Here is a 16,236-nt window from a genome sequence, read left to right on the forward strand (position 1 = left end):
AACACTTTAAATTTGAAATGTTGAAATCTGCTGGGAGAAAATATTAAACTTTCTCGGCACAAAAAAAAATTCACAAAGTAACAGGAGTATCACTCCCATAAGACATGTTGAACAGTCTCATGGTCTAGTATTTTTTCACTTGTTATTTAGATGAGAAAAAGGGTAAGACAGCATAGCATGGTGCTATGGAACTTCCTCATTGTCACTCACAGTGGTTCCAATATGTGGCACTATACTGGGTGAATTATTTCCCAGCTTCAAGAAAGATATTTTATAGTGACTATTGTGCTACTGTGATCATTGTGTGTTTTAACAAAAATTAAATCACTAAAAACACCTAAAATTTTATGTTGATAATACCAAAACTGAAAAATCATAATAAATATGAGCTTGAGTGGTGGCATCCCCCATAGAACCCGCATGTTTCAGTATGCAAGAACCCGGGTTCAAGGATCCAGTCCACCTACTGGAGGGACAATTCACAAGTGGTAAAGCATGCTGAAGGCGTCTTTCTTTCTCCCCTCACTATCTCCATCTTCCCCTAAATTTCTCTTTATATATATATATCCATTAAATAAATACAAAGAAAATCATAATAAATGTTCTCTTTTATATAGCATGGATGGGAATGTAGAGGATTAGTGACAGATGTCAGAAGGAGAAGGATGAAGACTGGATATTACTCATAGGTGAGACTTAAGAAACAAAAGGGAAATACATGGTTGAATTTCATTAATAAACTGATCTTTTCAGCACATCTAGAAACATGAAGAGGGAGACTTAGAGCCCAAAGCTGGGACACTAGGTATCCCATAGTGGAGAAAGATGACAATTTGGTGGAGTGTGAATTCGGTGGAGTATATCCTGGAAAGATGTAAAACTATACCCCTGTGACAATAATGGTTGTTGAAAAAAAAAACAACTAAATGATTAAGTTGGTTTAGAAAATAATCACAAAAGTATGAATTAAATTAACTTTTGAACACTTTTTCCTAAAATGTCAGCAACCAACATAAAGACAATATGTAAATAAATGGTCATCACAGTGAAAAATTGTGGAGAATATCTTTATTACATTGTCAGCTGATTCAAATACATTGTTATCAGCTGTTTCAAATACACTGATGTAAACAGAAAAGTAAAAGACAAAACAAAAAAGAATGGTTAGTAAATATGCATGGCAAAACATTTAACTTCTCAATTACTAATGAATTATTTATAATTCAGTATGCAGTAGTAATAGGTAATAAAATAGCCAACAGCCAATGCTACTCAATGTGTACTGTAATTGGTTCTCCACTATTAAAAAGCAATAAAACTGACTAATATAATTTGTAATGCCATTTGGGAATTGTACATAGATTTAATTTATTTTTATATTGCCATATTTAGGGAACCTGCCTTATCTATTGGTTGATGCAAAACTTTTCAATCAAGTTTAACTTAAACTACAAGTTTTAAAAAGTAAAGTGCCGCATAAATGGAATTATAAAACATTAAGTAGCAGAATATTCAGCAGCCACTTACGATGAAGTGGAAATAAAATAACAGTAATAAAATGCAAATAAAACTACCTAAAGAGCATATACAAGGAATGGAATACAATATTGACATGACACAAAAAGTAGTGTCAGAAAACATTAAGATCCTTTAACCACTCCTTACAATGTGTCTATTGTATGATGCTTTCTAAATGAAAAAACTGAAGAAATCCCAAACAGTTAGATGTTCCTCAAGCACCCTACATTCTGTTTTACTCCTTGACATAAGTAGATCAACTCTAACCTGATTTCTTGCTTGGAATCAGCTATCTTGATGTTCCAATGCTGTTTTAACCACCTCTTGGTGTTTCAGCTAAGAATGCCTGTCTCAGTTCCGCTTGGAAGTCCACCACAGGAACCTGTTGCTGCTGTGAGCGCCTTGGGTACAGATGACACCTGTCAAAAGCATGATACATGTAAGTAAAAGTATCATACAGATGGTAATCTAATAATACAGATGCCTCTTTACATTTAAATCAATCTTCATATAGTGTCACAGTATGGCATGATAAAATTACTAAACAGAAAACAGCTGAAGGAGTTGCTACATACAGAGCTAAGAACTAGATTCTTGAAGGACAGAACATAGCTAACTTAGTTAAGAACATTTTACCATGTCCTAAGGTCTTGGTTCAAAGTCTACCACGTGGAAGTACCTAATATACAAAGGAAGTTTCACTAGTAATAGAGCAGTGATGTGGTATCTCACCTTCTTCTTCTTTATTCTGTCTCTTACCCTCAATCTTCCAAAAGTAAGACACTGGCAAGAGCCCAAGAAACTGCAGGCAGTGTTTATGTGATAACTATAGTAGCATAAATAAATATAAGGCTCTTTTGGATCAAAACCAAAAGAAACTTTAGTCCATCAGTCCTATATTATCCACTCATTTCCCAATCATTCTACTTGAATGTAATCTATTGACCCTTTGTGAGGTGTAGAGATATCTATTAAGGCTGTCATTCATATCCATTGTACTTGGCAAACCAGAATACTTCCATTTAGCATAGAGGTTAGTTAGGCTCTAAATACTATATAAAGTGATTATCAAAGTGTTTATACTCTTTATACTTTAATGTGTCAGTCTGTGAATGTGACTATAAGTATACATTCAAAGAAATCTTCATGTATGGTCACAATTACTGACTAAAATAATCATTAAAAGCTGTCATTACCCCAGGAGTCAGGTGGGTTAAGAGCAGGTGGAGGAAAGTGCAAGGACCAGCTTAAGGATCCTGGTTAGAGCCCCCAGCTCCCCACCTGCAGGGGAGTCACTTCATAAGTGGTGAAACAGGTCTGCAGGTATTTCTTTCTCTCCCTCTCTGTCTTCCCATCCTCTCTCCATTTCTCTCTGTCCTATATCTAACAATGATGACATCAATAGCAATAAGTACAACAATAAAAAAACAAAGGTAACAAAGGGAATAAATAAATATATATATAAAAAAACGTTATCACCAAGTATGCCTTTGTTGATAAAACCCAAAGTGGTTGAATTTGAAAAAGGGATCATAACAAAAGGTTTTCCTTTTTTTCTTTAGATTTTAAATAACAGGCTGCTATATAATAAAGAAGTAGGTTATACATATACACCTAGGGTTATGACTTCATAACTTTTTGGAAATTCTGTTATTCTTGATTTTACTAAAAGTTTAGTGCTTTCTTGAGTTCTGAGATCATGATGTCACTCTATCAAACTGGAAACAAAGAGTATTCTATAGATAACTAATGAAAAACACTGTAGATGATCAGTAAACCCTGGAGCTTTCTGACTCAGACATGTGAACTTTGGGTAACCTTGTGGAATGACTATGCCATTAATGTGTCAATCTACAGTAACTACAGGTAGCAAGAATCAGAATGCAATGCTCAAGCCTCTAAATGCTTTCATTTTTATCAATAAAAATGCAGCCTTTGTTTAGTCATCCTCAAGTCTAACCCTTTAGTTTACCAAATGACAACTAAGAGCTCTAAAAACATATTAGACCTTTTTTTCCTTTTTACAAAATCTGTTATTTCATTCATCTTGCTTTATTCTGAAGCCTAATTTAAAACTAGAGAAAGGATGAGTAAACAGGAAACAGTTCAAACAGCAATTCATTAAATGCAGAACAGATAAAAATCCATTTCAAGGGAATAACTCTAGAGAAGCACAAAGACTCTATAGCTCTAATTTCTCTAAAGCTCGGAAGTACATCAGCAAAGTGAGTTTATTCTCTAGCCACAAAGAAGAGCAAATCTTGTGATGTATGTGTGAAATAACAGAATGTACACCAACCCAAGTAAGTTAAACAAATAAATTTTGAATACTTATTCATGTTTTTTTTTTTACATCTTGATGTGGTTCTTAATCATTTTTTAAATTTTGTAATTATAGGATACTAATAACAATCCATTATTGAAATTGCACCATAATAGAAAAAAATCAAAATAAAACGCAGACTATAATTTTTAAGTGCCTCTATTATGAGAGAATACTGAGGATATGTATCATTAAGAAGAGTTGAACAAGTTGGTGATGGGAATGGTGTTTATGTACACTCCTAGCAAAATGTAGACATATAAATCAGTAGTTAATTAATATGAGAGGGGGAAATCAATTGTATGTCTCAAAGGTTCTCAAAAGACAAACTGAATCTTTTTAATAGATAGGCTACGTATTTGATATGCGGACTCTCTCAAAAGCCTAGACCAAGTAGATTAGAAGCTTCCAATAGCACAGCTATATACAAGATACTGGGTACTGTACAGCAAACCATAACAAAGGGACTTTTCAAAGTTAACCCAATTAACAAATAATGTGATGATAATATTAACTATTGATTGTCTTTTTGAACCCTAAGACAGCAGGAACCTCACATCTTCACTATAGAGCCCCTACTTCCCCCAGTCCTGGCACCCTTGGATAGGGCTCACTTTCCCGTATGCATCTCCCAATCCAAACCAAATAATATTGCATCCGCCGATCACAACCTAACCAAAGCAACGATTGCCATCTCAACATGCTTCACCTCAGAGTGTATCCAGAGACTTCACGTGTGGAATGACAACCCTTCAGCTTCATTACTCGGGTGAGACCTTTCCTTTTATAGTACACTCTAATTTCATCTCAGGTAGTTCACTTTCTAACAAAGTCCCATAACCTAGACATACACCAGTTTCTGTGAGAGAGAGCGTATGTGCACACGTATCCATAAACTACTGCAAAATATATACCTGAAAGCAGGATTACACTAGAGTTTGCAGTGAGTACCTCCCTAACACTCCTCTCCACTATTCCAAGCTTGGGATCCATGATTGCTCAACAAATTGTTTGGCTTTGTATGTTAACTCTCTTTTCAATCACCAGGTTCCAGATGCCACCAGGATGCTGGATAGGCTTCCCTGGATTGAAGACCCCACCAATGTGTCCTGGAGCTCAGCTTCCCCAGAGACACACCTTACTAGGGAAAGAGAGAGGCAGACTGGGAGTATGGACCGACCAGTCAACGCCCATGTTCAGCGGGGAAGCAATTACAGAAGCCAGACCCTCTACCTTCTGCAACCCTCAACGACCCTGGGTCCATGCTCCCAGAGGGCTAGAGAATGGGAAGGCTATCATGGGAGGGGGTGGGTTATGGGGATTGGGTGGTGGGAATTGTGTGGAGTTGTACCCCTCCTACCTTATGCTTTTGTTCATTAATCCTTTCTTAAATAAAAAATTAAAAAAAAAAGAAAAATATTAATAATGCTTCCTCATTCCTGTAAATCACATAAGTAGAAAAGTGAGAATCCCCTCCCCAATCTTTCTCAAAATACTTTTTATAAAGAAATGTAAACAATGTTAGTAGGCTAATAATTACTGTAATTATGTTATCACTAATATTCCACCATTTATAAAATTAGTGAGGCTGGTGGTGGCACACCTGGTTGAACACACATGTTGCAATCTGCAAGGACCCAGGTCGATCCCCTGGTTCCCACCTGCAGGGGGAAAGCTTTGCGAGTTGAAAAGCAGGGTTGCAGGTGTCTTTCTGTCTCTATCCCTGTCTCTCTCTTCTGCTAGATTTCTGTATCTATCCAAGAAATAAAGATAATAAAAAAAAATTCAAAGAATTCAAAATTTCAAAAGAATGCAAACTATTAAAAAATTAGAGATCTATAAGAACTGACAAAGATTCTTTAGTAAACTTTTCCAAAACAATATAAACCTGTGTGTGAGACAAATTATATCTACCACTTTTTCTATTTGTGTGCATATATGCCCATATAGAAAATAGTAGGGAATAGCTAGTAATTCTTAATGTATACAGCATTTGGCAAGGAATGGAAGTGATAAACAGCACAACTAATTAAAAAATATAGAATTTTATAAAGGAAAACCCACATACACATGCATGAAAACAAAGGAAATGCATTTTACTAAAATTAAGACTGAGTTAATTAGAACACATAATTTAATTGCCTTGTTCTGCCTTCATTATATATATAAAATGTATGTATGCATGCATGTAGGTATATAACATTTTACTTTACTTCCTTTACCTCAAATTGTCACTCTGTTCCTATTTGAAAAAAAGCTGTTTTAAACTGCTTTTCAGTCTACTTTGTACTTACTCTTGGTTGCTCAGTGAAGCTGTCCTTCTGCGTTTGACTTGGACTTCTACCTCCGGCACCTGCTGTTCAGTAGTGCGTCTCAGGTTTAAGCGGTCCCTGAAACAGACAGGAAGATTTACCTAAGACTTTATTAATTTATAAAATAACTACTAATGTAATATGTAGTCAATTTATCCTAACACTTAACATAATTTTTATAATGCTCTTAACATTAAAATAGGCAATATGAAAATATTTTAAGTCTTTTTGTCCTCCAAAACTCATTATTTATACAAAATCACTTTCTCCATTAAGAATCATTAACATCAGAAAGAGAAATGTCAGCAATCTAAGCAAAAATAAAATATACTGATTTCTATTAATGTTAAAATTTACATATGTGAAACCACAGTTTTAAGCTATCTTATATAAACACATATTATACACTATTATATTACACATACTATTTTTTCTCTGAAAAACAGCAATGCTAATTCTAAATTATTGGGTTGTTTGAAAAGTCCTAACAATTTTCTCATGTTTTTCTATGTAAATGACTTTGTAACAACTCAATATTTGAGAATTCTTTAGATCCTTTTGTATAGTAAAACTACACAAAAAGTCTATGCTGACTACAGCTTTGATGCTGTTTAATTAGGATTTGGAGATTTAAAAAGTGTAAGCAAGAAGTAAAATAAAATCCTACACAGTTGCTGCGATATTATGATCTGCAGAACAGTTCACAAAATGGCTGCATGAGGATCTTCATAATCTCCCATTTGATTCACTCATGAAGAAATTAGAGGAACCAATTGCAAAATTAAAAGTTTTAAAAAATGTAAGCCAGATAAAACAGAAGACATTATACAAAACATGTGCAATTTAAATATAACATTTTGGGACATATCCCAAAAGGAAATTCATGTAGTATTAACTATTTTAAAATTTTACAATAATATGGAAGTAATAATATCCAAGTAGCTTACCAATAACCCCAAGCTGTTCCACTCCTTTGAAAAATTTAAAGTTGTAGTTAATGAACAGAAAATGTCATTTTTTAAATCACATTTTCGTATTTTATTTTTAATGACAAAAATCCACACTTTCCTCAACACCTTCACCTCGATTTGGCAGTTGTTTCTTAGCTATGATACCTAATAAATATGAGGGAGGAATTCAGAAATTGATTCTCATCAATTTTTTAAAATATTTGCCTCAGAAGAGATTATTCATGTGAGCAAATACCAGAAACACAGGAGAAAAGATTTGCAAGTGATTTACCCTATGAAAGTACAGTACCCAGAATTTGTAAAGAAATCAATCCAATAAAAGAAAATCTGGTTTAAAAAATGAGTACAAAATTTAAATAGACAGCTTTCCAGAGATACATTAATGCTAATAAATGGTTTTTGTAATACAGTAGTCTCAAAGGAAAGGCAAATCAACACCAGGAGTAAAGGAAAGAGAATTTGCTAATAGGTTACAGTGGTACAACTTCTGGCACTTCTTAAAAATGCTAACAATATAGTAATTATCTGTACCAGCACATCCACCCTTGCACTGTGTGAAGTAAGACCAGAATTACGCATGAACCTAATGTTAAATAATAATGGAAATAAACTGAAGTGCAATAATAAAAAATACAATATAGTTATAGAAAAAATGGAATATGCAATCATACCAGTAGTAATGATTAATCTGGAAGTGTAACTGAACAAATTAGAAAAGATAAATCTGTTTACTCCATAAGACCAAATTTTGCTGAAAAAACAAGCTAGAGTAGAAAATATTCAATTCCCTACTTTTAGCAAAATACATCTATGAACGAAGACACTGCATTATTGTACAACATATATACAAATGCACACATGTGCATTTATACCTTCCTAATTTCACCCTCAAAGAAACAAAGTAAGCATTTTATAAAGGAAAAATGTTACATGTAGTGTTGATTTTTGGTACAAAAATCATTGTCATTAAAATAGTACTAGTGTGGAAATAAACTAAGATGTGTAAGATAATGAGATTTCAATGTTTTTCGTAATTGCCTGGTATTCTATTATTAAAACATGTAATGTGGTCTACATTTCATCAAAAATTTACGTGGTATCACAAGAATAAACAACAATAAAGACAATGCAAGTTAATTCTCAATTATGCAAGAAAAATCAGTGCATCTACAGTCAAGTTTGTGGGATCCATAGGGCTAGCTATCCTTACGAAAACTAGAGGAACAAAAGCAAGTAGCCTTTATGCCCTTACTGAAAGAAACTATCTTAACCATTAAGTTATGTTTCCTGGTTCGAGGCTACAAAATCTGAGTAAACAAGAACAGTGATAAAATCCTAAAGTACACTAAAGAAAGAAGATAATAACCTCACAGTCCGTATCGTGTAGAACCAGCATAAGCATGCCAGCCTTGCCCCAAGGATCCTTCCGAAAAATAGCTAAGTAGCAGATACAGTATCAAAATCAAGTCATTCTAGAAGCCCTAATATTTTAAAAGTAAATTATTAGAAACTTAGCATATTTAAAGGAAAATGCTGAATAATAAAGATGCTGAGTAACCATACGTAAAGAAATATTAGCAATGAAACACTAAATATACTAGGGAAATCATGTTAATGGAAAATAAATTCTTCATAAACCCAAGTCACATAGTACCTTATTTATATTAAGGAAGCAATAAAATATACACTGTACTGTCTCTTTCTCTAAACCAGAATAAAAGCTTGAACTCCCTCCTCACTTGCAAATGCATCTGATACTAAGCCACATCATTAGTCCTGCAGCTGGGAACTTGAAACATCACATGAAAACTTTGTAAAGAGATCCACCATATTGAGATCTTAAGCAAAAAGGCCACAAAATGGCGGATTAGAAACAAGTTCATCTTGTGAAGAGTCAGTTTAACCAGAATAAAATATTTCAAACAATGCCTTAAAATGAGAACAAAAGATAATCATCACAAAATTCCAGACAACTACTACTTCTCAAATGGTTCAGAAATAACCATTCCTAAAACAAAGCTACTCTTTTGCTTCCTGAGTTTCCTTTTTCCTCAATTTTATTCCAACTCAGAACAGAACTTATTTGCAGAGAAAGATAAAATGGGGAGGGCGTGCAAATGCAAACACATCAAAGTCCTGCAAAGACAAAATCTTTCATAAAACAAATATTTAAATAATTACTTTGTTGACTGTTTCTAGCCAATTGTTCATTATTAGCTCCAAATTAAAAAATCATTAAGACCATTACGCTAAAATCCAACTAAACACAGTAACTTTGTGAAGTCATCTTCAACATAATCAATGTATCATCCGCCCCGCTTCTCTGATCTCTCTGAACAAACACAATTTATAAGTCTCAAATCCCAGCAAAGGAGCCCATGCTTAAGGAAATCATCTACAAACGTAGATTGAATATCTAGGTTAAAAATGGTAACAGCATTTAATTTGCAGCCATAAAACTATCAATGCTGAAATAGAATCAAAGGTTATATAGGAAATAAAACTGTCTAAATGGTTACTCTATCCAGTTTGATATGGAGATCAATTCGAAAAGTTACAATAACATGGAAGGTGAATATATAAACACAAAAACGCTAAGCCTTTCTAGAGAACCAGAATGAGGATTGAAACCTCCTACACCAGTGATGGGAGAGACTACCTTATGTAGTTGACGTTCCTGGGATGGCTGGTCCTTTTCTCGGCCTCCAAACCCCTACCTCTAGGCCCTTCTACTGCACAACAGAGAAAAAGCAAGAGCACAGTGAGGCTGTCTGTCATCCCAGGCCTCATGTCCGTGCCCAGGCCGCCTCTGCCCTCCCCATTCCTCAGGACCCTGGTGGATGGGGGCGGCCTCTCACCCCGCTGGGCCAGAGCGTCAGAGGTGCAAAGATGAGGTAGGTCACTCACTACCAGCTGTACCTGCCCGCAGATTGAAAGTACCCCACACCCTCCCGACCACCTCACTGCTTGGCAACACTTCCCGGATGCTTGCCGCATGCTCCCCCAGCCGAACTTTGCGGGTCTGCCTTCTCTGTCTGCAGGGGGCGGGGCGACACTCCCGCCGGGCTGCCCTCCCCCATATGGGGGTGTGTGTGTGTGTGTGTGTGTGTGTGTGTGTGTGTGTGTGTGTGTGTGTGTGTGTGTGTGTGTGTGTGTGTGTGTGTGTGTGTGTGTGTGTGTGTGTGTGTGTGTGTGTGTGTGTGTGTGTGTGTGTGTGTGTGTGTGTGTGTGTGTGTGTGTGTGTGTGTGTGTGTGTGTGTGTGTGTGTGTGTGTGTGTGTGTGTGTGTGTGTGTGTGTGTGTGTGTGTGTGTGTGTGTGTGTGTGTGTGTGTGTGTGTGTGTGTGTGTGTGTGTGTGTGTGTGTGTGTGTGTGTGTGTGTGTGTGTGTGTGTGTCTGCGCTTGCGCAGCACCGCATATCTGCGGTGGCCGCCATCTTTGCTGATGCGGCAAAGGACCCTCAGGGCCTGGCAGAGACACGGTCTGTTAGCGGCAGTCAGCAGTCTACCAAGTGGCTGCTGCACGATGGCTGCAAGGCACGTCCCAGAACTCGAAGGCGTGGGGAGCAAGGCCTGCACCCCTCAGCCCTGCATGTCCACTCCAAAGCCACAAAGTGAGGGCCGTGGAGGCGTGAATAGTGGGCGGGAGGAGCCCCTGGCGCCCAGACAAATGCTGCCCAGCGCTCCACCACAGGTGGCAGAAGAATCACAGCCAGGACGGGGAGCACCGCCCCGTCCCCTCCATCACTCCTGCCCCCCCGCACAAATGCGGCTCAGCTGCCTGCCGCCTGCACCCACTTCGCTTCCGCCATGACAGACACCTGACGCCCCTCAACCTGACAGATGCCTCGACAACTCCTCCCTATGTCAAAAGCCCCGACGCTCCTCCACCATGACAGATACCCCGATGCTCCTCCACCATGACAGATACCCCGACAACCCTCAGCTAAGACGCGGTGTCTGCCTCTCCGCCACGAGAGACACCCGTCACTCTTCTACCGTGACTTGACACCCTGATGCCCCTTCACCATGATGGGCAACCCTCTGCCATAGCGGACACCCCTCTGCCACCACAAACATCCTGACGCCCCCCCATCCTCGCCACGAAAGACTACAGCGCCCCTCCGCCATGACAGATATCCCGATACCCCTCCACCCCCAACGCGACAGACCAAGTATCTCGCCCTTCTGCCATGACTGACACCCGGCACCCTTCTGCCTTGACTGACACCTGACGCCCTTCTGCCATGACTGACACCCGGCGCCCTTCTGCCTTGAATGACACCTGACGCTCTTCTGCCATGACTGACACCCGGCACCCTTCTGCCTTGAATGACACCTGACGCCCTTCTGCCATGACTGACACCCGATGCCATGAAAGACAACCTAACGCCCCTCCACCATGATGAACATACTGAAGCCCCAACTCCTCCATGACTCGACGCCCCGACGTCATGCCAGACACCCTGCTACCTGACGCCGTCACTTGTCACCTCCGTGGGGCCGCTCCTCTCGCCCCCACAGCCGCGGTCCCCCAACTGCCTGGTGCCCTCGCCCTCCTACAGCCCCCCCTCCCCGTCGGCCCCTCCAACCTAGAGGGCGAGGCGCCCGCCGCGGCTACCACGCCCATGCCCCCCGCCCCCACTGGTCCGCAACCCGCTTCTACCTCCAACGAGGGGCAGCGCTACCTTTGCGTCCGACGGCCGCGGCACCGCAGCTCAGGTGGGACCCCAGCAACCTTCCCACAGCGGTGGGCGGTCACCCGCAGTCCCCCCCCCCCCCCGGCTCCCACCGCAGTGAGGTCACCCCCACCCCACCCCCACCACGATGAGGTCACCCCCACCCCGCCCCCACCACGATGAGATCACCCCACCCTGCCCCCACCTGTTGGCATCGCCACCCCAGAGGGCCGTCACCCCGCAGCTCCCCGCCCCCACAGAGAACTGACACGTCGCAGCTGCAGAGGGCGGCCACCCCACGACGCCCCCTGCACACAGTCAAGGGTCCCTCACCCTGCAGGCGGGTCACCCGCTGCCCCATGGCTCTCCGGCACCTCAACTGTCCACCGCTCCGGCTCCCTACACGGTGCCTTCACCTGCTGCAGACACCCGTCACCTGCCGCAGACACCCCGCCACCCCGCCCCCGAAAACATGGCAGCCCCGACGCTCCAAGGCCGCGGTCAGCCTCAGCCCGGGTGCCCAGCATCGCCACCTTGGCCGGTGACGCCCTGTCCTCAGGGGCGCTGCCACCCCTGCCCGGGGCCCCTCCCCCTCTCACTCCAACAGGGGCCCCTAATGCCTCTCTCGCTGTACCCGCGACCCCGAGTCTCGGAGGAGGCAGCACCCGGGGGGACGCGCTGAGGCCTGGCGGCCGCGAGCTACAAACATGTCCCCTCAGACCTCTGGAACAAAGAGCTCCGGGGCCGGATTCCACCGACATCCGACAATATTCCAAATTCTACACTTTCAGACCAGCCAGCAAACCCCAAGTCACCGTTCCTGTCAGAGAAGACACCCACTCGGCTGACCTGGCCCGCTCCATCGCGTCGCTGGCGGACTTCAGCAGAGCGCGTCAGGCATGTCCAGCCGCCGCTCTGCTCTGCGCCCGGTGTCGCCGCAGCGCCGCAGACTACACCCACCCGGGCCTCCGCGCCTGCGCACCAGTCTGCCCTGCCTGCCGCACGACGCATGCGCGTTAGTTTGCCGCAGTGCCGGATTCCTGCCGCAATACCCTTACTCTGAGAGAATTGCTGATGGGTCCCCTTGACTCCTAGTGCTCAAGCTTCCTTGAGAATAGCCTCAGGAACCAGCAAGACCAGAGGGTTAATCTTATTAATTCTTTTCTTTTAAGTCATGTGCCAAATATTCACATCGGGTTCTTGGTTCCCCAATACATGTTTGCAGGCAGCACTAAACAATTCTTTTTAAAATTTTAAGAAGTCACCCCCCCCATATTGTTTATTCTCTATGCCACAAGAAATCAGATGGCGAGAAATTAAATTGATAGTGAACAACCCCCGAAGCACATAATGCTAGATTTGCATATCCTTGTCTGAAAAGAAAAGTCTGATTTTCAAAAGATGTTGCATTGTTTGAAATTCAGCAGGACGATTGCCTTTTATCTACTTGTTTTTGCAAATTGTTAAGATCATATAAAAAGCATCCAATTTAAACCTTCCAATACAGAATGACTAGTCTGCTAAATTGAGAAGATAAGACTATTTTAGTGGATCCCTACATAATGCAAGAAACTTTATTTGTAGAAAATACAAATAAGTAGTACCCAGTGGAATCTGGAGTAGGGGAAGTAACACTTCTTTATTGTACTAAAGAATAACGACATTATTTTCACCCCAAGGGTAATCTGCCTATGGAGGCAGGGAGGCTTTAAGAAACTTAAAGATTTCTATACATTTTAGCATGAGAATAATGCTGATGTGCTAAAGCGAAAAAAACAATCCTGAAGCTGTATTTGCCTAGGCTTTTACATAATATAGCCCTGATCTTAAATATCAAAGAGCTGAGAATAGAGTTAAAAATAATGGCCACTAAATAGCTAATATTTCCTCTCCAGGAATTCCCTTCCCCCAAGCCCCTCACCCTATCCCCACCCCCACCATCAAGAAATATTCATACAGTGGCCCTGGAGGTGGCGCTGTGGATTCAGTCTTGGACTCACAAGCAAGACTTCCTGAGTTCAAGACCCTTATGCCACATAATGCCAGAGCAATGATATATATTATTTCATCCTGTTTCTCATTAATAAAACCTTAAAAATATAATAGGCATTTGTCTAGACTGTGTTAAGGAAATTTATGTCTATATACATACTGTGGAAATAAAAGAACATATTCAGTATAGTTCAGTAGAAGCAAGATTTTGACTGCAGATTCATTTGATACAAATTCCAGCTTTTACTTAATAGCAGAATTACTTAAGATCAGCTATTCAAATTTATGTTCATTAGTTTCCTAGTTTGTAAAATATAAGAGGGCTGTATTCCTTTGATGATGGATAGAGTGATAGAAAATGTTTGCAAATTATATAGCTGGCAAAGAAAGTCTTATAACTCAGCGTCAAAAACAAAAAAGCCATTTTTTAATGGGAAAGGATTTGATTAGACAATTCTCCATCAATGAAAAACAACTGACCAATAACACATTAAAAAAGATGCTCCCCATTATTAGTCATTGAGGAAATGCAAAGGAATAGCTCTCCAGGGTGCAATTCCACACTTCCTGGGGAGGCTATAGTTAAAAAGACAATAGCAAGTCTTGTAAAGGACGTGGAGAAATTGAAACCCATATATATTGCTAACAGGAATATATATTTGGAAAGGACTTTGGCGTTATGTAGATTTAAACCATAAACTTTAACTGTCATCCACAATGCTACTCCAAGTAAATAACTCCAAGTAAATATTTCTTCTTATCAAAGAAATAAAAGTATTCATCTATGGGAGACTTGACCAAAATACTGTCATGGAAGCCTCATTTACAATAGTAAAGAACTGTAAAAGTAGGGCAATGGGAGGTTGGGCTGAGAGAGGGGGGAGGTGGAAGACGGAAGATAACAATTACTAAATATCTACACACCAAAGAATGGATAACCAAGCAAGGCACTGGGTGGCAGCCTTTCTTTTCATTACAGTTACAATATGCTCTCTGGAATGCAGTTAAAAGACAGCCTGACCAAGAAAGTAAATCTTTGTTGCAGTCTCCCTCCCCCTCTCTGAGGAACAGCTGGAGGAAGAGACTCCTAGCAGGAGGCTCCTTGGAAAAATCTCAGGATCACTTTAGAAACAGGCTGATCAGGGTGCAGGGGATATGTCTACTCTTAAAACTATTCAAACAGGATTTAAGCAATAAAAATAGTTACCCTTTCACCCACAACTTTTCCCCCCTACCACATCTTGGCTTTGGATATGAATATCCTAGGTGGTCAGCAAAGTACCCAGAATCCCATCAACTACTTTCCAAACACTTGAAATGGTGGAAGGATTTGTAAAAGACTTTTCTGACACATAAGAACTATAGGTAATCAGGGGAGATAGCATAATTGTTCTGCAAAAAGACTTTCATGCATGTAGCTGTGAGGTCCCTGGTTCAATTCCCCTATACCACCATAAACCAGAGCTGAACAATGTTCTGGTTAAAAAGAAAAAAAAAATCTATATTGAGTTCAAATTTTAGTGTCATAAGGGCCAGATGGTGGCACACCTGGTTAAATGCTCAGGTTACAATGTGTAAAGGATCCAGATTCCAGCCCCCTTCCCCACCTACACAGAGGAAAAGCTTCACAAGTGGAGAAATAAGTCTGCAGTATCTCTCAAAATAAATGAAATAAAGGCAAATTTTAGTGTCCTATAGTATTATTAGAATACATTAAATGGGGTGGGGTTCATCCTGAGTAGAGAAAACCCACCTCTTGTGTGTTTAATCTTATACTACTAATTACAGAAATTTCTACTTCTCAGACTTTTTTTTAAACCAGATATGGGGGGTTGGGGAGAAGACATCAATTCACTGTGACACTGCTTGAGTCAGATTAAGGGCTTTGTCTCAAGAAATTACTCCTCAACACTAACCTAGACCTTCTCTGAAACCCAAACTTTTCCAATTTTCATAAATATTTTTTTGAAGACAACCCCAACCAGGAGCCCATTCAGAGAACAAAAGATGTCCTCCAACTTCTGAAGGACTTGCAAGGTTTGTGCTTGCTTAGGCAGCACATATACTAAAATTGCAACCATACAGAGAAGATTGGCATGGCCCCTGCACAAGGATGGCAGGTAAATTCATGAAGAATTTGTAAGATTTTTGCTTTGTTTTGTCAAAGATCTAATATTAGAATAATTATTCTAATATCCTTATCACTTATGAAATTAAAAGTGTCTCAGAAATTCTGTGCCTGGTCCTGGGGACACAGATACATATTTTTCTACAATTTCCCAATAGCCATATTCCTTTGCTTATATATTATCTCTGAATATAGCTTTAGAGTTAAAGAGTTACTGCTGAAAGGCTCAGAATATACTCCTCCCCAAAATGGCACCTTGGTATAGAATATTTTCAACTGAAGTAGTGTGGAAAAAACAGAAGATCACTTTGATCTT

At 40.2% G+C, this 16,236-nt stretch overlaps 1 protein-coding gene and 1 non-coding gene across 2 annotated transcripts; one reads left to right on the forward strand and one right to left on the reverse strand.

The window, feature by feature from the left end:
• Positions 1–1,796: 1,796 nt before the first annotated feature.
• SNURF (SNRPN upstream open reading frame) lies at positions 1,797–12,791 on the reverse strand. The gene is made up of 3 exons (XM_016192928.2): positions 12,650–12,791; positions 6,136–6,231; positions 1,797–1,937 (listed from the first exon to the last, which is right to left on the reverse strand). Exons 1-3 carry the CDS (start codon positions 12,661–12,663, stop codon positions 1,832–1,834), a joined length of 216 nt encoding a protein of 71 aa, XP_016048414.1. The 5' UTR covers positions 12,664–12,791; the 3' UTR covers positions 1,797–1,831.
• A 3,042-nt stretch (positions 12,792–15,833) lies between these two features.
• On the forward strand, positions 15,834–15,940 carry LOC132535212 (U6 spliceosomal RNA). Its single transcript, XR_009546981.1, has one exon. It is a non-coding gene; the product is annotated as a U6 spliceosomal RNA (small nuclear RNA).
• Positions 15,941–16,236: the final 296 nt, after the last annotated feature.

This window comes from Erinaceus europaeus, chromosome 20 (genome assembly GCF_950295315.1).
Source record: "Erinaceus europaeus chromosome 20, mEriEur2.1, whole genome shotgun sequence".
NCBI classification, from domain to species: domain Eukaryota; kingdom Metazoa; phylum Chordata; class Mammalia; order Eulipotyphla; family Erinaceidae; genus Erinaceus; species Erinaceus europaeus.